The sequence below is a fragment of the Abramis brama genome, assembly GCF_963993115.1.
Source record: "Abramis brama genome assembly, chromosome: 11".
NCBI classification, from domain to species: Eukaryota; Metazoa; Chordata; class Actinopteri; order Cypriniformes; family Leuciscidae; genus Abramis; species Abramis brama.
This window is the reverse complement of record NC_139973.1, coordinates 14,008,951-14,034,626: the sequence shown is the minus strand read 5'-3', so window position 1 is coordinate 14,034,626 and position 25,676 is coordinate 14,008,951. Positions and strand designations below refer to the sequence as shown.

The 25,676-nt window shown below is 35.7% G+C and overlaps 1 protein-coding gene across 3 annotated transcripts in view; it reads right to left on the bottom strand.

The window, feature by feature from the left end:
* ddr2a (discoidin domain receptor tyrosine kinase 2a) overlaps positions 1-23,962 on the bottom strand; it is a 37,724-nt gene extending 13,762 nt beyond the window's left edge. For 2 of the 3 annotated variants that reach the window (XM_084128420.1, XM_084128422.1), the window contains exons 1-4: positions 23,816-23,962; positions 7,867-7,974; positions 1,280-1,382; positions 751-979 (exon numbers count right to left, since the gene is read on the bottom strand). In XM_084128420.1, the coding sequence (XP_083984546.1) occupies positions 751-979; positions 1,280-1,382; positions 7,867-7,972 (438 nt within the window). In that variant the 5' untranslated portion in view covers positions 7,973-7,974; positions 23,816-23,962. Of the gene's footprint in view, positions 1-750; positions 980-1,279; positions 1,383-7,866; positions 7,975-11,183; positions 11,241-23,815 lie in introns of those variants that run through there. The other variant, XM_084128421.1, reaches the window with a different exon arrangement.
* Positions 23,963-25,676: the final 1,714 nt, after the last annotated feature.

The following is a 25,676-nucleotide window of genomic DNA, read 5'->3' as shown; positions in this document are numbered from 1 at the left end:
CTGGTGCACAAGAAACATTTTTTATATTGATCAATGTTAAGAGCAGAGCCATGACATTTTTTTGACATTTACGAATAGAAAGTTCAAAACAACAGCATTTATTTGAAATATTAAGAATTTATTTTGTAATATAATATAATATAATATAATACTATAATATATTAATAGTAATATGTAATCAGCTGAATAATGCCGGGGACACACTTAAAGCTACACTGTGTAGGATTTTCTCCCATCTAGCGGTGAAATTGTTTATGACTACCAACTGAATATTACTTTCTAGCCCCTCCCATTCCGAGGGCGTTTTAACTCCTACGGTGGCCGTATTATTTTAAATCTGCTGGCAGTCGCGAGTAATCTCCCCCTCGCATTCATCACGGTGCCACTGAGTGTCAAAACGCGAAAGCCGAAGCTTGAATTTCCAGGTATGTCCCTCTTTGGCTAATGTATTTTCAAGATGGAGGCGCAACATGGCTGCTGCCATTCGAGCGACTCGCTCGTATGTATTCTAAATGGCAGATTCTACGCTTACGAGAATACTTGATTAGTTGGTAGAAGTAATTACACATTAATGAGCACATATCATTTTGAAAGAACAAAGTGTTTTTTTGCTAAGAATCAACTTAAAAATGTACACAGTGTAGCTTTAAAGACTAGTTGAAACATTCTAAGACTGAACTGAACACACTTAAAGACTGTTTCCAACGACTGCAGCAGATTTTAAACACCGACCAGTGCATCAGTACGTACCTCTTTGCCCTGCCTGTTGCGCCAGGAGATCCAGCGGCTGCCATCGCGGCTATATTTGATCTTGTATGTCTGGGCAAACTCATTACCAATGCCCCCTGCGTGACGTCCCTGAGTGCCCACCAGAGTGATGAAGTGCAGAGAACGGAGGTCGATCTGCAGGAACTCGTTCATATTCTCAGGGTCTCCTGCTATAGGGCACCATGCGCCATCTCCTTCCTCACAGTCCAGCCTAAGACACACAGAAAAATTCGCTTAAACATCGGTTTCATTTACAGCAATCTCTTTGAGTCTTTCTTTGGTCTCTGGACCGCATCATAAATCAGTCTAAAATGGTTCATTTTGGGCGAAGGGGAATGTGTTGGGAACACTTAAAATCAGTGAAAATGCAGAAGCAATATATGGAGGAAGCATAATTACATCATTTTAGTGAGGCTAAGAGGAGGCCACCCACAGTTCCCCAGATGGTTTGCTCTCACCAAGATAACCTGCACTACAACTCATGGAAAACACAGTGTGTGTGTGTTCATACCTGCCATACTTTGCTGCTGTGGAGTCAGACCACTGACTAGAAGCTGAGATGTCTTCATCTAAGATCTGGCCTCTGGACATTCCTAACGGGGACCGACACACACCTGTAAAAATGTAGTTAGTTTTTATTTGCCCATCAACTTTTATATGCAAATAACACTCACAAATCATAAGCATGCAGACAATACTTAATATTCACACATAGCATTTTTTTTATTCCTATTTCCTATGCGTTTCAGTGGCTTCCCCTTATTTGCCTACATGAACAGTAGAGAATTGATAATTACTAAAATTTAAACATGTTTTGCACCTGAATTTTATGAATAATATTTAATATTACAGATTGATTCACTCCATGAGAGAAATAGACAGAAATGTAAAGGGTTTGGTTGTTTTAGTAACAAAATATGTACAGAAAAATGCTTTTATTACAATATATCGCCATTATAAATGATAAAAAGATCAAATATTCATATTGATTCATATTCATAAATATTGTGTTCAAAAATAGCATGTAAAACATGTAAATTATTTTATTACTGAATTTTACATTTTATTTTGAATCTACAGGACTTGGCAACAGTGGATGATTGGTTGAAAAAAATTATAAAAGTGAAAAGCCGAACAAGAATAAATTTAGTAAATTCTTTTAAACATTCTAAAATGTACTGATTTATAGTTCAATTTACCATGTGAGAAGGGATTGGCCTTGAAGAACCCGTGTGTAAAGAGAAGTGTGTAGGGCTTTAGACCACCACCCACTGATTTATTAGAAACATTATTTTACATTATTATCGCAAAATCACATAATACTACTGAGCAAGAAAGGATATATAAATCTTAATCTCTCATAATATCTCTCTGAGTGTCTGTGTGAAGATCCGGACATGTAAAAAATAAAGTGTACAAGGACACTCCTATTCCAAGTGGCCCCTCCATCTCAACAAAATAGGCTTTGTGATCCTGCCAGCAATAGCAAGGATAGTGGTGAAGGACTTTTTGTCTCTCTTTTCATTTTTTTTTCTGTCTCTCCTCCAAATGTTTGCTTAAAAGTCAAGATGGGGGAAACCTCAGAGGCTTGGTTTTGGCAATGACAAGCTGATATAATCCAAAACGAGTTGAATCCCCCAACAAAAAGCTCTTCCAGATGTAACAGACCGGCATCCTCCTCCCCCATCACTCTCTCTCTCTCTCTTTCTTTAACACACATATGCACTCATGCTCAAAAACAGGCATATATACTTTAACATGCTAAGACTGGGCAATATAGAGAATACTAACAAAGTATTACATTTTTCAGGGAACATTTTATATTGTGTATATTTTAATGCACTTTTCAAATATTACAATAAATGTTATTTTTAATGTATTCAAATGTTTGTTAAATGTTTATTAAAAATATATGTAGGTAATTTCTTATATATACGGTATTTTATATATTATTTTTTATTTTATTTATACATTTATATTTTACTTGGCAACAATGACTGATGGTTTAAACTCTGATTGAAAATACTTTTTTTATTTAAAATAATATTAAAAATATATATTTTATTATTTTATCATATTATGTTATCTTAATTTTTCTATATATTATTGTTATATTATTATTGTTATATATGTATACTGTATATATACCCCACACTGTTTTTATATATTATAAAACATATAATAGAAATAATATATTTTAAAATATTTTTTCATAAATTGAATAATTTTAGCTGTATCACTCAGCTAAAATATCCACACACAAAAAGAGAAAGAGAATGTGCTTTTGTAATTCAGGGCTGAGTTTTCATCATAGCTTTGTGAACGCAGGCAAAGCAGTGTTAGACGATTGACACAAGAGTGCCACATAGATAAAATGTCTTTCAAATGCAGTACTGTTCGGCGGCAGACTCAGGGCTAGCTATGTGTTAACAGATGATCTCACAAGGTCACAATAAGAAAAAGCACGGAAAGGTAGTAAAATAATACGCAAATATATGAACATAAGATTGTGTAGCCTATTCTCAATGATGAAATGAACAAAAAGACTAATGGATTAATAAAATAAGATTTGTAAAGAAAGTTTGTTCCGTTCATACATTCACAGCACTGTGTATTTAGTCTCTGTTTTTCTACTCTCCCAGAGTGGACGGTTATAGCCTCAGTATCAGATGGAGTAAAATATTCAGTCTAAAAATATTCCTCACTTCAGAAAGGTGGAAAAATACTCATGTTGTGTGAAGAAACTGTGGCTTTTGGTCTTTCCTCTCTCTCTTTCTCTCATGGGCCACTCTGGTCTTGCGCAGTAATTCATTGGTCCGAGTGGCGCTTATTTCCCCCTCCTGCCAACCGTTTTTTTTCCATCTTTAATCCTTGTGAATGGCACATTTGTTCCACCATGTTTGCTGTCTAACTGCATGGTCCAAAGCCTTGCACACACAAACACGCACACACGCACACACACACACACGCACGCACGTGTATAGTAACATACACACACTTTTAATCACATGTAAACTGCTGGAGGAGGTACTTACAATTTTTCTTTTCTTTCTTTTTTTTTTACAGTAGAAAAAAGTAAGAGTCTATAACTCAAAGTGGAAAAAAGCAGAGAGTAGGATGGTATAACTACAGTCTTTGGGAATTTTAAACAGAGGAAAGTTGGCAGAGGAGATAGCTACTGAGTTCAGCAACACACTTTTCCAGAAGTAGGAAAAAATGCGGCTTTATTTCCAGCGGAAATATGAAGGAGCAAAACTGATATTTAAAGAGGTTACAGCATCTCTCTCCTGGAAAGAATGGAAAGCAACAATTTATACAATTTATCTGAAACACTGTCATTAACTTCTGTCGCTAACACTAAAGTCAACTAGCTGTATATCAAAACGATCAAACTGTAAATGTGAGAAAGACTGCTGCCGTGACTTATGAGCTGCAGAAACAAATATTTGAAAAACACACAAAGCCTTGGAGCAAAAAAAAAAAGAAAAGAAAAGAAAAAGTAAGAAATAGAAGCTGTTTCGATATTCTTTCCTGTTGTCAAAATGTCTGGTATGTACAAGCCACAGACTCCAGTCTGATTGTTGAATCCATTGTAAAGAATCATGCTTGCGCTCCTGCTACATTCAATAATAAACTCAAAGCAAGGTCACATCCACACACAGAGCTCACACGCAGTTCAGTGAGGTTTGAGTGATGGACTCTATCCCGTTACATTTCACCACTCCTTTAGCATGGTGTTCTTTCCTTTCTAACCACCAGCCTGTACAAAAAAATAATAATAAACTGAAGACACACAAAACTGAATATATAAACACTTTTTTTAAGTGTCTGTGATGATAAGTAATAATATTATGCACTAGGCAGCAATTATGGGATACCATGATATATCGCTAAGACAGTGTTTCAAAGCACAGTAGTGTATTGATCCAAACTGTAAAGCAAAGCGCAAAAAAACAGCAACAACATGCAGATGGTAAGCATGTTGTGATAATTATTTCCAACATGTCATTATAAATCTGTATTTTCAATATGAAGGGCACAGGAGGCACCCTTCATTTTCATATCAGTAAAGCAAAAAAAAAAAAGACAACATTTAAAAAACAACAAAAACAAAACATTATTACCAGATGGAAATGAATGGTGAGCATAATTATTTCCACCATTTCATTGTAAATTTATAATATATATATATATATATATATATATACACTCACCTAAAGGATTATTAGGAACACCATACTAATACTGTGTTTGACCCCCTTTCGCCTTCAGAACTGCCTTAATTCTACGTGCCATTGATTCAACAAGGTGCTGAAAGCATTCTTTAGAAATGTTGGCCCATATTGATAGGATAGCATCTTGCAGTTGATGGAGATTTGTGGGATGCACATCCAGGGCACGAAGCTCCCGTTCCACCACATCCCAAAGATGCTCTATTGGGTTGAGATCTGGTGACTGTGGGGGCCATTTTAGTACAGTGAACTCATTGTCATGTTCAAGAAACCAATTTGAAATGATTCAAGCTTTGTGACATGGTGCATTATCCTGCTGGAAGTAGCCATCAGAGGATGGGTACATGGTGGTCATAAAGGGATGGACATGGTCAGAAACAATGCTCAGGTAGGCCGTGGCATTTAAACGATGCCCAATTGGCACTAAGGGGCCTAAAGTGTGCCAAGAAAACATCCCCCACACCATTACACCACCACCACCAGCCTGCACAGTGGTAACAAGGCATGATGGATCCATGTTCTCATTCTGTTTACGCCAAATTCTGACTCTACCATCTGAATGTCTCAACAGAAATCGAGACTCATCAGACCAGGCAACATTTTTCCAGTCTTCAACTGTCCAATTTTGGTGAGCTCGTGCAAATTGTAGCCTCTTTTTACTATTTGTAGTGGAGATGAGTGGTACCCGGTGGGGTCTTCTGCTGTTGAAGCCCATCCACCTCAAGGTTGTGCGTGTTGTGGCTTCACAAATGCTTTGCTGCATACCTCGGTTGTAACGAGTGGTTATTTCAGTCAAAGTTGCTCTTCTATCAGCTTGAATCAGTCGGCCCATTCTCCTCTGACCTCTAGCATCAACAAGGCATTTTCGCCCACAGGACTGCCGCATACTGGATGTTTTTCCCTTTTCACACCATTCTTTGTAAACCCTAGAAATGGTTGTGCGTGAAAATCCCAGTAACTGAGCAGATTGTGAAATACTCAGACCGGCCCGTCTGGCACCAACAACCATGCCACGCTCAAAATTGCTTAAATTACCTTTCTTTCCCATTCTGACATTCAGTTTGGAGTTCAGGAGATTGTCTTGACCAGGACCACACCCCTAAATGCATTGAAGCAACTGCCATGTGATTGGTTGATTAGATAATTGCATTAATGAGAAATTGAACAGGTGTTCCTAATAATCCTTTAGGTGAGTGTATATACAGGAAGGAAGGATGGAGGGAATGAATGAATGAATGAATGAATGAATGAATGAATGACTAATAAAAAATGGAGTAAGACAATTATACAACTATAATTCATTGCATGCAGGTGTTGTACTTTAGTTTTGTTTTCATTTATGTTTAATTATTTTCAATGACGATTCTTCTTAGGATTATGTCTTATTGTACTTAAATAATTTATGTAAATGATTTAAATATTGTATAGTTTTATTTCCCATTACATTAGAATGAGATTTATTTTTTACTTTAATTGTCATGAAAATAATGTCACAAATTAAAATCATAATGTTCCTAATAATAAGCATATTTTTCCTCATGCAAAACATAATTTCTCTCCTCATTTCTTTCTTTTGATTCTGGGGTGAAAATGCTTGGCAGGGCCACTCATGACTCCTTCACCCACTCCTCTCTGACACTTTGAAACCGGAAAGTAACAATCCAGAGTGTTCGGTCAGCAACAGAACAGCTGAGTGTAATTCTGTTATTTTTGCATGTACCACAAGGCTTTTAAACAACTTAGACTCCCTTTACATAAACCACACAGAAGGATTTTTAACAAACCATTTTACATATTCCATGTTTACTTTGAAACAAGCCAAACATTACTTTGTAGTTCGACCAAGCAAAGCGACAATTAAACAATCTGGATGGACTGGTATCCTCCTCTACGATACATTAAAGCACAATATGGCTTCAAAATAAACCATTGAAGAACATTATGCATTTCTTGCCTTATTGCATTGGCGTGTGACAATGTTAGGCTAAGTCATGCCTGCCTTAATTTTTTTAAATATGGAACAGCAACTGACACAAGATCAGAGGAAGGAAGCAATGTTACCTTGGTTAATCAAACTCATCTGCTTCATAAAGGAACACAGCCCAATATAGTACAAGAGCACAGTGTGGTTTTCATCCTGGGGGATCCCAGAAGAAACTGTCTCAAGCCATGGTGGTATTAGCCGCTTTCCAGACTTATGCTTTAGTCTCTACTGTACGGCTGCTCACCATGAGCTGGCTTCTGGTTTCCTTGTAAAATATAATTGAACCTCACATTGACATCACACTTTCCTCCCCACAAACCACCCATGCTAGAGAGAAAAAGCCAGAGTTGAAAGACACAGACAAAAGAGAAGAAGCCATGAGAACCAGAATGGAACCTGGGCATCTTCCAAACCTTATTCTCAGACCTCAATCTTAGACTGATCGCCACTACAGTACAAGGCTGTTTCAAACCTAGTCAAAAATAGCATTGCAATTTGCAGCAAACTGGCTTTCAGAAAAACTTAACATTCATGGACAATAAAATTGTGGAGATTGTGACCACATGCTGTTAGTGGTACCACAACAACTGATTTCCATAGCGACTTGTCTCATAAAGTTTTTGAGTTTAACCCCATAGCAAATTTATGTCACCAAATGTTGTTCAGTTAATATAATATTGAAGACTACTAGTTAAGATTTGGGCTTGAGTTCCTTCAAACTCTGAAATTCATGAGTTATCATCATTGTTCTGTTGAGTAAGCCATTCAATTCCAAGTCGCTTTGGAAAAAATGATCAGCTGAATGACTTTATATTGTACAGTTTACAGCTTGAGTCATTTAATCTCATTTTATAAAATGAAGAAGAAAAAAAACATAACTACCTGGATTTACTTGAGACTTGACAGCTCCTGATAGGTAAAGGAGAATAAGGAGCGGAAAGAGCATCTTCCAAAGTTGCCTCATCTCAGGCGGAGATGGGACTATCATTCCTGGAGAATGAGACACACGGTTAGAAAAAACTCATGACTTCATTTCACCACAGACATTCAGGAACTGTTTTAACATGATTTCTGCTTAAAATAAAACTCAACTAAGAGAGGAATCAACCCTTGAGCAAATTTCAGCCCATACTTCACCCTCATATTTATGACGTTTTAAACTTATGACTTTTTTTCTTCTGTGTTACACAAAAGAAGATTTTTTTTTTCCATACAATGAAAGCCAAAGCCAAAACATTCTTTAAAATATGCTGCCCAAATGCTCATGTCAATGGCTGGTCTTCATCCTTTCATTCAGTTTTTTATACTTTCATTACAAAAAGGCACTGAGCCATGACACAAGTTTAATGGGAAAACAGGTTGTTGTTATTTTGAGGCAATGGTTTTAATTTGGTCAATAAAGATGCAATAATTGCCTGCAGAGCATAATGGAATTTCCATATATTCGTTATAATGACGTGAGAACAGCAACAATTGTTGGGAAAAACTTCACAAGGCATTGTGGCTAGAGTTGAAAAATTTTACAAAGTCTCTGAGTTCAAAGAGACAATACTTGCTCTCTGGGTTTACTTCAATTACTGACCATCAAAACTTTTATGAAGGTCTGCTTTGTACATAGAATTTTGAACAAACACAGACACACAATAAAACTAGCCGGCACATCTTAACATTCATATTAACATAAATTCAGTATGCAGATGCTTCTGTTTAAATTACGCTATAAAAAAAGTTTAGAACAGAAACAGAACATTGCAAAAATCCTATTCTTATTTTGTAAAGAAGCAAAACTCCATCATAACCTTGTGACACATGAGATGTATGCTGATATTACTAATAAACAAGTTCAAAACACAGTTTAATGAATGTGCACTTGTAGTGTACTTCAAATCTTAAAAGTATTATTATGATACATATAAGTTCTATTTAGGTGCGCCAAAAAGCTAGTTCAAGTAACTGCATTTCATATAAATCTTATTTAATAACACATTTTCATTTAATAGCAATTACATGCAATTCAGTGTCCGAAAACATTACATTCAGTTTGTACTTAAGTATATTCATTTAAAGTATTATTTCCTTAATAAGTACACTTTGTATGCTAAAGTGTACTTCTTTTTCACAAGGGTACTTAAATAGTTCATATTTGTTACAGGTTGCTGTGTATAATCCACAAAGATAGATGCACAATGCAGGAAGACAATTAAAGATATGTGTAACGAACAACAGGAACAAACTCTAAACATGAAACATAACGTTAACACTGGACAAGGAACTAAGGGAAACTCAGGGCTTAAATACACAAGGGAAGATAGTCAACAGAACAGGGAACAGGTGTGTAACTCTAGTAGAAACCATGGAAACAAACAAGGAAGTAGAACTCAGGTTAACGGAAACAGGGAAAACCAAACCTAAGACCTATTCGGATGGCAACTGTTTCTTATGGATGTCTGTGGATGTCTCGTGGATGTCTGTAAAAATAAATTTGCAAGGCACCTCAGAGATAGAACTCATGCATTCGGATGGCGTTTTATTCACGGTGGAGGAGCGAGTTTTTGTGATCCTACGAACCCGGGAACACCGTGGTCAGTCACATGATTGTCTGCCGTAAATAAAATTGTCATATGCTTGGACTAAATTCATAATGTCCTATTATGTAATTATTTAAATCTCCTGTTTAAAAATAGGAAGCTAGACACACTATATTTGAAATGGTTTTCTGTCTTGCATTTTATCTCAAAATGATGGATGTCATTTTAAAAATATGGAAATTAACGGAAATAAGTTAATGCAGCCTCTTATTTATACATGAGGTAAACATAAAGCTGCTTGGTTTATATTTTTAATGTATAGGCCTATAATTGTATATAATAGGGCCTACATATTTAAAAAATATTGTTTTTTATATTACATTGCTACCACAATAACAGCCCATTTCAAATGTTTACATGGTTTTTCTCCACTTTCTCCCACTCGCTGAGGTGGTGCGGTGATGAAATATTGTTCTTTTAAATACTTTCCAGCATTTCAGTAATAAAAGTGTACATCTTTAAAATGCATGCAAATTACAGTGAAGTGCAACAGTTATCGAACGGTGCTCCGCAGTGGTCAAAAAGGATTTAAACAGTGAATTTTGAAATGATTTCTTCTTGCAAACTCAGAGATGTGGATTTGGACGGCAATTAAATTACCACACGACCTTGGTGTTTGTCAAAAAACAGTAGGTAATTCGGCCGAGGATTTTTACGTGGGTGGTGGGAGAAAAAAACTAACATTCTGGATTTGGACAGCAATAAAATCTCTGACTAGCCCCTGTAAATGTTGAAAATAACTGGTAACTGAAAATTTCTTTTGCGTTTTGCGCGTACAGACGACAAAATTGTCTAAACCATCCCAGTTCACATGGATCCGTGAAACCGATTAAAACCACTGTATTATGCATGCCAGGCCAGTAGTTGGCGATGTCACTTTGTAAAGAAAAACTACATGCCAATACTGAACACGTAATCAAATGTGCATGATGTCACCGTTTTCACAAATTCGCGTTTTTGTAGTTTACATGAAGACAGGTATCATTTTCAAAACCTTGCATTTTTCAAAAGCTTGCGTTTCCAGGCCCCCAAACATCATTGTCGTGTAAATGAACGGCCAAAACGCATACGTTTTCTGTTTTTAGTTAAAGCAGCACTCAGTAGCTTCGGGATTTCTTCGCTGTATTCTTGCTTTTTGCTCGCAGGTTTCTCTCTAGAGCTCCCCCCACAGCTTCGGAATAGATATTTGACAACACTGTTGTAAAAACTCGTTGGTGATTCTCAGACACCAGAGGCTATAGATCAACGACATCAAAGCAGATGGGACATTCTTTAAAACGTCTTCTTCATTCGGGTTCGGACAGCGTGAGGGAGCGCAATAATGACAGCATTTTAGCAGATTTCTTTTGGCCGTAAAGCAATTGTTTACATCGCGAGATCTGATATCACGCGAGACTTCCTGAAGCGGCGGCCGGCGGCCCGCCGGCTCAAAGTTGCAAGTGCGTATTTTCCGCTCACGGGCACCAGGGGGGTGCGAAACGACCACCATTCAACCCGAAATAAGTAATATAACCATTCCAATGACTCCGAAGCTGTTCAGTTAAGGTAAAAAAAGTTACTTAGTTCACCTTTAATGGTAAAACACAAAATAATGTGAATGCAAACACTTACTTGATCATGCATAGTTTCTTTCCTAAATTACATTCTCAGCATTAAACACTGGCCGCAAACATGTTTATAGCGATCAACCTGAATAATGACACAGACATTTGACATTTACTTAGTATAGGGATAGCTCATTTGCAGTGCATTGGCTGAGCATTGATGTCTACACGTACCTACTTGCAGAGTATGTTTCTGGCCTGACATCGCAAGAAAACAAAAAACTGACCAGGGGATGTGGACTGTCTGACTGTGGGTGAGACGTTACCTCAGAGAGTGTGTTAGTGCCAGTATGAATGACCAGTTAAGTCAAAATGTCACTTCCCCCTTAACTGATCATACTATGAAATAGTACTGGTTGCCAATCTCAGTATTACCATACCAATCTCTCCAAGAGTTGTCATGACAGAATTGTAGTTGTCTTTATAGTTAGCATTCTTGGTGTGATCGGGCCTTTACTGTGCTAATGCTGTGTGTTGTGGAGTATTTGTGTTGCTTCATAAGCATGATGTTGCATAAGGACCACATTGCTTGGTGGAAGAATTATTATTTGTCAACTAAATTATTGAAGTTTGTTTATTTTATGAAATCTTGCTAGGTATATGTAGGCCCTGCATTGTGCATAACTTAAACTACATTTCCAATGAGGTCACTAATAAACCACGACTTCTTGGGGGCTTATTGCTTTAACAGAACAAAATATCGAATGGCCTAAAAAAAAAAAAAACCCCAGAAAGAACTGCATAACAATCAATGAAGAACCCTGGTGTAGTTTTGCGGGGCTTTGAGAGCTCAATAATGAGAAACAACTAACTCACTTCTTCCTTTTTTTGTCTCTTATAAATTTACTTTGTCTCCCCAGGGACAACCCTATTTGGTTAACACGTGTGACTCTGCAAACCTCTCTGTGAACTCCCAAGCAGAGGGGATACCACACAGGGTAAAGCGCAGTCATGACCTGGGTTACAAGGACCCTCAATTACTCGCTGCAGTGCATACCGGGGTTACGACGCAGTGGGGAGAGAATTCTTTGGTGTGTTATTCTGCCAGCATCTCCCAAAGTCACTTTCCCAAGTTCAAAACACTTTTAACACTTCGTTAACAATCAACTTCAGAGATATCTTTTAAGATCGTAAGTTAATGCAACTGCAAATACAATTTAATATTGTATTTATTATTAAATAGCATTATGTATCATATTTATGAATAAAAATTGGTGCTAAATTTCAAGTTCTAATTCAAATTAATCAATAAATGCATGTTCAATCTAGTAAAGCTGGTAAATTTAATAGTAAACTTGATAATGGATGACACTAAGGTGTCATTTGTATCCAAAATGCAGTGTTACCTTAATAGTCCCTAAAAATCCCACAATAATTCGCTCAGCAGTGTATGTTGGGAGTTTTTTACTCTCAGAGGCATTTCAAAAGGTATTCCTGTACTGCACAGAAACATACAGTAGCTTAAGTGAGGTCCCTCAGTTTATGAACATATTTCAGGTAGAGTGTGAACAGAGATGATCTAGGTCACAGTGAGACTATAGTAAACATATGTGACCCTGGTCCACAAAACCAGTCACATGGGTAATTTTTTTTTTAAATTGAGATTTATACTAATTCATCACCTGAAAGCTGATTAAATAAGCTTTCCATTGATCATTGCTGTATGGTTTGTTTGTATAGGAAAATATTTGGCCGAGATACAACAATTTGAAAATCTGGAATCTGAGGGTGCAAAAAATTTGAAACACTGAGAAAATCGCCTTTAAAGTTGTCCATTTATATTCGTGATTGTGCAGCATTCACTCACAAAAATAAATGTTTTATATATGGTAGGAAATGTACAAAATATCTTCATGGAACATGATCTTTACTTAATATCCTAATGATTTTTGGCATAAAAGAAAAATCGATAATTTTGACCCATACAATGTATTGTTGGCTATTGCCACAAATATACCCGTGCAACTTATGACTGGTTTTATGATCCAGGGTCACATATGGAATTACTGGACCGTTGCCTCTGAAGCATTCATGTGCTCCACACATTTACAGCATAATATATGATTAAAGAGCCTGTGGTGTTTGAAATTGGTACCAGCCCAAAGAGGCCATTCCTCAAATTTCACGTGTCATGGTGTTCACACAGTGATTCTGAAAGGAGGCAGATGAGAATAATAGAAGGGGACACGGGTAGACGGGGCAAGTAACAAGAGATTTGTCTCTTAAACCAGTCGGTGTGTGTACGCTTGTGGTATACTGCATTATGAAGCTGTCATGACCTAATCACATAAATTGAGAAGACAAAGTACCCAACCACTTCAGAATATGGATGGTTTCTACATTTTCAGACATTGCAGACTTTCAGACAGACTGACACATTATATTTAGCAACTTTTAAAGTTTCTCATTTGTGGCACCCAAGTACATTGGAATGTTTAAAATCGCTTTACCAGCGACTCTAAGGAATTGTAAAAGAAAGCTCCAGCTGTAGCTTTCTAAATCACCTGCCATGCTTCATACTTCATGCTTCAAAGAAGACTTTATTACTTATATAGTCTGCATTAAAAGTATAAGTACTTAAATCACACACTACTGTTCAAAGGTTGGGGTACATTTGGGGTACAACACAATTTTTTAAAGAAATTAAAAAGTACTTTTATTCAGCAAAGATGCAATAAATTGTTCAAAGTAAAATGAACAATAAAAAAAAAACAAAAAACGTTTTTTTCATTGACGAGCCCTGAAAAACAAAATCAAGCTTTCCACAAGAACATTAAGCAGCACAATTGCTTTCAACGTTGATAATAATAAGAAATGTTTTTTTGAGCACCAACTCAGCATAATGATTAGAAGGATCAGGTGACACTGACTGGAGTAATGGCTGCTGAAAATACAGCTTTGCCATCACAGGTATAAATTACATTTAAAAAAAGTATTAAAATAGAAAAGTGTTAAATTGTAACAATAATTAAACTGTAATAGTATTTCCTTGTATTTGTAATCAAATAAATGCAGCCCTGGTGATCATAAGAGACTTCTTTCAAAAACATTAAAAAATCTTACCGACCAAACCTTTGATACTGTACACTTGTGACAATCTCCCTGAAGAGGTTTGGACCAATAACTGTCTAGCACTGAGTTTCAGCCACTATGCTACATAAGCATTAGAAAAGGGGAATGGAATCAGGACACAACATTGGGCAGATTCAAATCTGTTTCTCCCACATGTGCACCTCTGTCTCTCTGTGAAAGCACATGTGCCACACCAACGTAAAAAAGATCCATCATGATATTTTTCCCTATTATATTTGTTTAAGTATCTTAATGTGAGGAATTCCACATTACAACATGGAATTTTTGAGAAAAAACCCTTTTGCCATCTTAGATAAAATGATGGTCCTACTAACACTCAAATGGAGATCCACTTTCAGTGTATTAAAGGAACCTTTAAGTTCTGTTTGATTCAGACTAAGATGCTTGCATAAAATTAATTAATTCTCTTAAAGCTTATATTTATTACATTAGGATTGGAATGGATCAAATAGACATAGCTGGAATAGCATGGTGCCATGAAATGACAAGGTCATAGGTCAATTCCAGGGTGTGCATGGACTCATAAAATGTATTTGCAAGCCACTTTGGGGGGAAAAAGTGTCTGCCATACGAATAAGTGTAAATGAATAATAGTCATCCTAAATGTCATCTGAAATTTCTCTAGTAATGGTGGATAAGGAAAAATAATTTGTGAGTAAAATATCAAAAGCTTGAAAAAGGTTTCACATTAAAATGCTTCAAATAAATTAAAAGTTGAGTATTTAAACAGTCTCACAAGAACATTGCATTCGTTTTTGACAAGATGATTGATTATATGAAATAATAATTAAACATTTTGGTGGGCTCAAGTTTGCAAAGAGCAGCGAGCGTAGGCATTAAAAATATTTCTTTCAAATATGATTAAAGGGCCGTTCACACCAAGAACGACAACTATAAAGATAACCATAGCGATAACTATATTAGCGTCCACACCAATGAACGACAACGCTCTGTTTATTCTCTCTTTATCCACTTAAAAGCTTGAGCCCTTCAAAGCGGAATAGATTCTGATTGGCTGTCGATGTTTTTATTGTTAATCAGCTGGAAAAAAAATCATTCTAAAAGTAATTCCAATGATATCGTTTCTCTGTGCCGTTATCGTCATAGTTGTGATGTGGACTCTGCTATTTTTTATATTTAGAACTTTATAGTTATCTTTATTGTTATCGTCCTTGGACTGGCCTTAATTCTGAAGATTATTATACTCAACTGCTCAGAAAAATATTTCTTATTATTATAGTTAAATAGTAAAGCATTTAAACATGTCCAGTTTGATTATTTTTTTAAATAGCTTTTTTTATATTTTCAAAGTCTAAATAGGAAGCAGCCATATACTATAATTAGTATAAAGAAAAGCTTAAACTTAGAAGGGGATACATATGTGTTTTGTCCATTTAACAGAAGTTTTGTGGTGAGAAATATATTTTCCCAAGAGCAACAATCCCAGAGATTCTAACCATAAACAGACTCTCAGTAACATGCTAGAATACTAATTCCAGAAAATCACACTAAACAAACACCTTTTTATCTGATAACAGTATTTAAAGAGAAACCATCGGTGATTCGAAGGAACTTATTAAACATAACACCTCAAAGCACAGAGCGCCAATAGTGCAAAAAAAGGCCGTGCCCCTCGCGAGACCTCTTAGTGTAAATATAGTTGGATTTAGCTGAATCCAAACCACAATACTGGCTCTTCAGTGCAACCTGGCAAAACGAGTCAATTACACGTTACACGCCGTCTTCTAGGCACTTTAGTCAACATGATTCACATGCGATAGGTGAAGATCACTTTTAAAGGAAAACGTGGCCTCGCACAGAGCCTGGTTACCTCATAAACAGCATGAGGCCCATATCAGGAAAAAGGAAATGAAAGTCAAAAATAGTGTCTGTGATTTTGCAATGAGGACACAGTGTGCTCTTTGAATTTAAATGCACAGTGGGGCTCACAGCAAGGTATCGCAACAACTATCTAAGCAAAAGCTAGTCCATTTTTACAGCAATTTTTATTTTATTTTACAGGTAAGTGCTCTGAAAACCACAGCAATTAAGAGTAAATCGCATTTTATAAGCAAAGCTTTTATCTTTATGCACTTTTTCCTGTGCCACATTGAGGATATTGAGTCATGAATAGTAATAATGTTAAGAGCATGTCTTTTTCAAGTCAAGGACTTTTTGGTGGATAGAGACTGAAAAGGAGTATCATATTAATGTAATTACATATATGATGCTTACATTACATTGTCTTTAAAATAATGAATATATATTATAACTATTATAATATATTAAATATTTTTGTGTCACACTTATTTTGATTCCCCACAAAAATATAAATTTTTAAAAATTTACAATATAATAGTTAATGCAGGTTTAATCTCCATATAAGCTTTGTTCTGGACATAAACAATTCCTAGCTAATCAGTCTTTAATTACTGAATATAGCAGATAAGCTAATGACAGCTTCACATAGATTGGAGGACAGACAGGTCATACATTATCTAAATTAAATATCATCACACATCAGTGTCAAAATCTGGTTTCAATTTGTGGCCCTGTAAGCGAGAGCTTTCCCAGATCTGGGATCGGCACTTAACCAACCAAATAACCAGAAAATGACAGTGAAGGGCTGTTCAAACGTGCCGTCAAGAAGACTATGCACTTTCGGTTACGCTTTAGAGCCTCACTAAAGAACTGTCAAGATTTTAATCATATACTGTAAAAATGATGGAAGTGCTCATAATGATTCGTGCCACTTCAGGACTGTCACGGGTGGTTGCAGACAAACAGACCTATAATATGAAATATGAAGAGAGTTCCAACATGAAGTTTAATGGCAAAAGGCAGAGCAACACACACTAAACGTAAGCGTGACCGAACACTGAAAGACTGTGAAGGAAGAACTTAAGTAGTGACTCAAACAAGATAATTAAATTACGTGCACCTGAACAGAATAAACTATAACAGTAACCATAGTGTGTGAAGTGGCGGGAAAAACAAACAAAGGAAGACATGAGACAAATGACTAAAAACTCCGGCCAGAGTGGAGATTTTGGAAAACTCTGTTTGCACGTTTGCATGTAAACTGAGAAAAACGGAGTTTTAGGCAGTCGACGTCACAGTATGCGACAGAACTTGCACTGCGTCAAAGGTGCGACCTATATTTTCGGGATTCTGATTGGCTAACACGGGCTTGAGCGTCTCGTTACACTGCCACCTACAGGTTTGGCATGCTCTTGACGGCATATACACGGGTTTGGGTAAACGAACACTTTTCTGAAAACGGAGAGGGTGAAATGTCCGTTTATGAAAATAACCGGCCACGTGTAAACGTAGCCTAAAAGTCCATGATAACTAAGGGGCTGTTTGCACGACACCGTTTTCAGCTAAAAACGTTAAAAAAATTATGCGTTTTGGCTGTTCAGTTACATGACACCGCCGTTTTGATTGACTGAAAACGCAAACTTTAGAAAAAAGGGTTTCAAAGTGTACGTTTTTGAAAACGGTATCCGTGTAACTTAAACAACAAAAACGCGAATCTGTAAAAACGATGACGTCATGAACATGCGTATAACGTAGCGTTTCATCGCAATAACGGCTTGGCAGCAGAATGCAGCTTTTTCAGTCGTTTTCACGGATCCGTGTGAATGGGGATCGTTTTGACAATGGTATCGTCTGTATGCAAGAAACTCAGGCCCTGTTTACATGAGAACGCTCGCGGGTGAAAACGTAAAAATATTTTATCAGATGTGCCTTTCGTTTAGATGGCGACGGCGTTTTTGGGGTTTAAAAACGCAAAAAAGTGAAACCACCCTCCAGAGTGGAAATCTTAAAAACGCTCCACCGTCGTGTTCCGGTCAAAAGGGTAAAAACCTATTTTTTTTACAGTCTATGGTAAAAACCTTCTTATACTGTCTATGGTAAAAACGCAAAAGTCTGCTAGACAGTGAAGGCACCGATCTGCTCACGATCTGCTTCACATTGCCACCTAGCCGCCTGGAGTGCATACTACATCGAATTTCACACACTTTTGCATCACCATATGCACGCAGATTTCCCCCCCATAACGCTCGTCTAAACGCAGAATAAAAAGTGATAACGCAACGCCATTTTTGCGTTTTCTCTTCAGATCGTTTCTGTGTAAACATAGCCTCAAAGGAAAAACTTCTCCGTTTTAAGCATATCGTTGTCGTGTAAACGTACCCATAAGACAAACTGAACTGTGACAAAGACATTCATTTCAAACATTTTTATAAGAGTTTATCACTTTGTCACAGCTTTAAATTAGCACAATTACAGTATTTTTTTTTTTTTTTAAATACAATCAACTTAAACTGATTTTAAAAAATGAGTTGAATCTTGTATAACTTATAAAAACAGTTGAAAGTTGCTTAACTTATTTTGATGAGTTAAAGCAATGTAAAAACACATGTTGTCATAACTTCATTCATTTTTCACAGTGTAAAATAGTGCATTTTATTTGGCACTCAACGTTAATGGATCTTATTCGCCAGGCTGATATTCACACGCCTGTAAATTTAGGTATGAAGAGACCATGTGTTTTTCATTTGAAACCTCTTTCATTCCTCCCTAAAGCAATGGTCATAGCATTGCAGATATTTTACTTTCATGGAAATACATAAATCCAAATTTAAATGGCAGTTCCAGCAGAATTAGAGCCAAATGATAGCAAAAACAGATGCAAGTGCAACGACACATGTTACAGAATCATGAGGTTTTGTGATGAGCAAATGTTTTTAATCTAACCTAAAAGTACAGGTGACTGAAAATGTAATTCTGACAAAAGTGTCATATATTATACAGTTAGCATCACTGTATAGTGATGCTATTAGATAATTAAAGAATCAAAGGCCACAAACAGTGTAAAACAAATTCTGCTGATATTAGATGGTGAGAAAATGCTTTGAAAAAAGAAATAGCTATTTGTTATGAAAAAGGTTTTTGAAAGGTTCATTGTGAGACAACAGAGCCTTGGGGCTTTGCACAATCATATGCAATTTAAAATGATTTAATATGAAATAAGCAGTCAGCTTGTTAGAATTCTTAAGTAAGACTTGAAGATCACGTTCAGACTTTTAGAGTGCTAAAGCTAGCTGGTCCAATGGGTCATAGTTTGAATGGCGAACTTCATCTGTGCACCTGCACAAAACACACTTGAATGTAACATACACTCTCTCCTGAGCTTTCAGACTTAAATTACACCTAACAACTCCGCCAGTGGAAAAATCTTTTTCTATTTCCTTTTTGAAAAGCAACAGTCAGTTTATGAAGTGTTGCATGAATCATACAAGACTCAAAAGCAAGCAGTGGGCGCTCTCTTACTGAAAAAGTCAATGTACATATATTTCCAAAAGAGCAGATTTGCACATACACATTAACGAGGGAACAATTTTACTTGCCATGATCACTCTCATCAAAAACCATAACCGCTAATCAACTTTTAAATACACACACACACACACACACACACACACACACACACACACACACACACACACACACACACACACACACACACACACATATATATATATATATATAAAATAAAAAAAAATTATACCATGAAAACAGTCTGTTGTCATAATACAAAATATAAATCAGCTGCAAAATATTCCACAAATGCCCCCCCCCCCCCCCCCATTCCACAAAAAGGTCTTTATAGTGAAAAAAAGGTTCTTCACACTAATAAAAAAAAGGTAGCACTTTATTTGACAGTCCTGTTCCTGCATGAACATACTATGTACTTATTATAGTAATTGCAATAACTGGGTAATAACTACTAATCCTGAACCTACACCTAAACACTGTAGTTACCTTACAGTTACCTGTAAAATAAAGTGCAACCAAAAAAATAAATAAATGGTTATTTTATGTTAAATGTTTTTATTTGGTATTTTAGGAAAAGATCATATGTAACTAACCATTTTTTTAATAAATGGAAACAAATAAAACTTACATCCTAACAAATATGCATGAAAGAAAAGTTGACGTAAAGGTAATAATAATTAGACAGAAAATGTAAATAAATTAATAAATTAGGAATTTTTTTTATAAAACACTACTAACCAAACAGAAAACACAACCCCTACCCAAAAACTCAACCCAAAAGTGCTATCCAGTGGTAAAAGCAGGCAGTGAAGGCATGTTTAACATACTAATCGCAAGCATGCAGAAAATAAATAAAAGGGGACTAAACTTTTTGAAATAACAAAATCTTGTATTTTAGGCCAAATTCTTTCTAAATGTAGTGTCCCAGTCATCTCTGTCAGCCATATTTTAAGAGTTGGAACTTTCTTCCAAAACAAAAGATTTTTTTTTTTTTTTTTTTTTTGCTTGCAGAGATTAACTCATATGAAACAAACTGTTGTTGCACCAGTGTAAGTCTCAACAATTATTCAGAAACGGCAAATATAATTAATATAGGATCTGGTTCAAAACGTATATGTCCAATGTATCTGAGCAACGAGACAGGTTAGCATCTAAAAATTGACATTTGTCACATAATGGAGACACTTCTAGATATAATTAGTTAAATTTACACTTGGAATAATGAAGCCTATGAAGCACTTTAAACTGAATAAGACAACGTCTTGCATTAATGGAACACCTGTGGACAAGTTCAAGACTAGCCTAAGTTCCCATATTTCAATAGGAATTTCCACTGCAAGTTCCTCTTCCCACTTTTCTCCATAGAAGGAATTTTCACCTGTTCTAAAGCCTTGTATAGAAAGGAGATGGTACTACCATCTCAATGACGTCTTTTCAAAAACTCATCCAAATACATAGGTGTAGCAGTGACATTGGGAATGTAAGACTTCACAAAGTCTCTAACTTAAAGGTTCCTAAAGAAATGATTAGAAGGGATATTATATTTCTCACACAGCTGTGGAAAGGAAGCAAATTTTCCATTCACATATAAATCCCCTATATTTCATAACCCTAACATTTTTCAAATCTCAAATGCACTGTCTAACATAGAAGGGCAAAAGGAGGGGTTAGCTGAGATGGAGGGCAAAAACAACAACATGTGTTTTTAACTGTTTCCAAATATGAATAGAATTATGAATAACAGGGTTGTGATTATAAAGTGAACTAGCTATACCTGTGGGTGACAAAAGTATTGCATTGACATTCCTCCTGTTCCAACACCAGTCAAAAATGGTTATTTTAAGAACTGTTCACTGAAAGATCCTTTGGGGAACCAATAATGGTTCTTCTATGGCATCACTGAGAAAACCTTCTTTTGGACACTTTATTTTTTTAAGAGTGTATGTAAGGAATATGGACACTAACAAACATATTCTCTCCTGTTATCCAATCGAGATTTTACAGTAATACATTGATCTGAGAAGTTGTATCAGGCACGAGCTGGGATTTCTAGTACAGTGGGACTAATGCAACTTATTAACATTCCCATGAATTGGAAAGGTTAATGCCAATTGAACTAAATTTGTCCCAGTCAGCTAAGATGACAAAATGTCTGCCTCTGTTTGGGAACAAAAATAAAGTCACTGTAAAAAAAATATTTTCTTCTTAGTATTTTTCCAGTAAAAATAGGCCTATCTAAACATTCTTAAAACAAGATACATTTACTTAAGAACCAAAATGACTTAATATCTTAAGTCTTGTTTGGAAGAAAAAAATCAAAGTGATTAAAAAAGAAAAAAGATCTAACAGTGGGGGTCAGAAAAATAAACTTAATTCAAAGGGAAAACCAGATTATTTTTCTTACTCCATAGACATATTTTTTTCTTGTTTTAAGCATAAACTCACTTCATTCGGATACATTTTTATCCAATATTTTTTTTTTTTGCAGTGTACCTAGACTGAGATGTAAAACAAATCTAAAAAGCATAAACAGAATATTAAATTACTGCAACCAAATGTAAAATTAAAAGGATAGTTCACCCAAAAATGAAAGTTCTGTCATCATTTACTAACCCTCAAGTTGTTCCAAACCTATATAAATTTGTTCTGATGAACACAAAGGAAGACTTTTTGAAGAATGTTTGTAACCAAGCAGTTGTGGGGCACCATTGACTTCCATAGTAATTTTTTCAATGGTCAAGTCAATGGTGCCCAACAACTGTTTGGTTACCCATATTCTTCAAAATAGTTTCTTTTGTGTTCAGCAGAAGAAAGAAACTCATACAGGTTTGGAACAACTTGAGGGTGAGTAAATGATGACAGAATTTAATTTTTTTGAAAACTATCTTTTTAGGGTGAACTTCAGCTAATGGTTTCAGAGTAAAATAGTAAAATGTAATGTACAAGTATGACTTAAGAATTATTATTTATAATAGCTTTGTAATGTAAGCATCATAAAAAATATGTATTATTATAGGCCTGGCTTGAATGCAACATTCAGTGTTATACAATATGTAGCAGGGGGTCTCTGCGCAGTCTCTTTATCCACTAAAGGGCCTCATTAAAGCGTTTTTGTTATCAGAACAAAACCTTAAAAATATAGCACACACAAGCTTTGGCTGCAAACAAAGCTCTAGCGTCTTCGTACATAAATGCTAACAGAAATGTAAGAATAAACGGACTATTCGCAGTTCAGATAAATCATGTGTTGAGGTCTCGGAAAGGTCAACACTGTGTAATGCCGGTAGTGATTTCATGAACCACGTCCTACGCGAACCAGGTTGATTTGCACAGTGGGAGGATGTGCAGTGTTCCCAAAAGTGTTTGGACAGTAAATCACACTTAAAAATGTCAAAACAAAGGACCTTTTCTCATGATTAACCAAGTTGGCTTCAATGTCATTTTTAGAGGATGTATAAAGTTCAAAAGTTGTTTTAGCAAAGTAACCACATAAGTGTAATTCATAATTTATAATTTATCTATACTAATACTAATGAACAACATGTTTTAGAATTTAAAAGCTTAAACATTTTTTGAACTTGAAAGGCATGCTTATCAAAATATCAAAAAACTATTTACATTGAAGTGTACATTAAGATTGACTCAACTGTCCAAATACATTTTAGGGGTACTGTGCTTTAATACCTCACCTTAACTTAAAGAGTTTTTATAATACAAATATTGTATTCTTAATCTGACAACTACAAAAAGGGCTAACTTACATTTACAAAGCTGTATTTAGAAAAAGAAAGTCCTGAGGGACAACAGGCGAAACTAATACCGTACAATATGTATAATTTTCCAGCAGAATCAAATACTTTAAGTACACTTATATGAAATTTAACAAGCTAGAACATGTTTGATAGCTTGTTAAAAAAGTAAATTCAGAACAGCTGGTTTGCAAAAGTCACTGGATCAAGTTGCTCTGCTATCCGCTATTTTAGTCTGCCATGCAAACAGTGACTGTCCAATGCAAGCCTAACACAAAGACAACGGCACAGCACTGATACACATTAAACCATCGTAAAAGCATCACATTCAATCAAATACACATTCTCATTAATCAAACAGAGGTAATAACCAAACATCTTTAAATAAAATAAAAATAAAATAATAAAATAAAATAAAATAAAGAAAATTACAGACATAATGCAAACTTACTGCTTGGGTTGCTTTTTCAAACCATTTGTCCAAGGCTTTTCTAAGTCCAAGTACTGTATGAGTAATAGGAGGATAAAAACTAGGATTTTTCTTTCTCTCCGAAGTTCTCTCAGTTCTCACATTCAGACACAGTAAGCTGATGTAAGACACCGCTGGATGAAGGGGGGAAAAAAGAGCGAGAGAGAGAGAGAGAGAGAGAGAGAGAGAGAGAGAGAGAGAGAGAGAGAGAGAGACTAAAAAACGAACATTCTGAGGATTCTTGGGAAAATGCCAAAGTCCCAGAATTCTTTCTGCCATGCAGAAGGTTTCAATTAAGTCAGACTCCTGTAACCAATCAGAGAAGATTTTCCTTGAATATTCTTTATTTTTTTATAGTCAAGCAGCATTTACAATAAAAATAAATAAATAAATAAAAATTCAGAAGTAAAGTGATAAGTGACAATTAACAGCAAGTATCAAGTTTATGTTCTCATATGATCAGTTATTTTCCACTGCCATGTGTTGGCGCTCATTAATGTTAGTAGGCTAGGAGGATGCAGTCATTAAAAATGTATTGAAAAGCAGTGAATTTTTCTTTCTCCATGTATGTTTGTTTGCATTTATCTTGCAAACTGTTATTTGCGAACTATGGGTATGGTGTACCTCAGTTAGTTCTGGTTGTAACTCTGGAATTGTTTATCAATTGAGCTTCACATAGTAAGAGGGATTTAAAATACACTTAGGCCTATCTTTTTTTCAACTCTAAAAAAAGAAATTGTGATTATTAGGTAGACTTTTTTGAAGTTGGTTTGCCTTCCCCTTTAAATTTATCCTCCATCTTTATAGTGGAAAATCAATCTGCAAGATAATGAGAAAAGCAGTCCCAACTTTTTTTTCACTGTTTTTTTTTTCACCATTAGCTTTGGCTAGGGACAGGATACTCAATAATAATTTATAGATGGAAAACTGATACAGAACTACTCTTATAAAAGAAAATGTGTGCAATAAGAATTAAAAACTTCTCCACTGATCTAAAGAAACAGTTACTGACATGACCTCATATGGTTAGCACTAAAAAGCAAACATTTCACCATAATTAAAAGCCTAAATGGCCTCAGAGTTACTTGTCATTATCTAAAGCCAGCTACAGTGCACCAACCTTCTGCCTGGGTTGATGTTCTTCCTCAAGGACACAAAAGTGACAGGATACGAAGAGGATATTCCAAGTCACAGATCGCCTATAGTTGATCCCAAACCATCAAAATTTGTGCGAGCGGCCTAGATTCAAATCTGAAAGGCCTTTCATTTAAAACATCCCCTTGATTCCAACACTGCACATTCATTTGCAAGGACGACTTCTCCAACTTCCCAGTCACAAGCTTTGTGGGGTTTATAAACATGATTGAGATTGATGCATCTAGGTCAAGGCACATTTCTAATAATTTTCAACCACGTGATGATTAGTATAAACAGATACGTTTCAAAATATGTTTTTCATTTCTCTATTTAGCTTTTTTGTATTAGTGTACGCAGAAATAATCTCAGAATTCATGGAGAACCAAATGAAGTGGCAAACACGGATACTTTCATTGCCAATATAAAGCAATGCAAATCTAAGAATTCCAACAACATATTTTCAATGTACTCGCATTGGGGGTGGTGGAGAATCATGCTTAAGAGATTTTGAAATATGCATGTTTATACTAATCACATGCTTAAATCTATGTGTCTCGGCGAAAGTCAATGCGAAAATTACATCAATGTGGACATTTCCATAACTCTCCTATTTCCATGCATCTTGTACAAATGTAAATCAAGAAATTTCTATAAATGGTTAATGGGAAAAGCAATGAGTATGCAGAAAATAAAGTAAACAAACAAA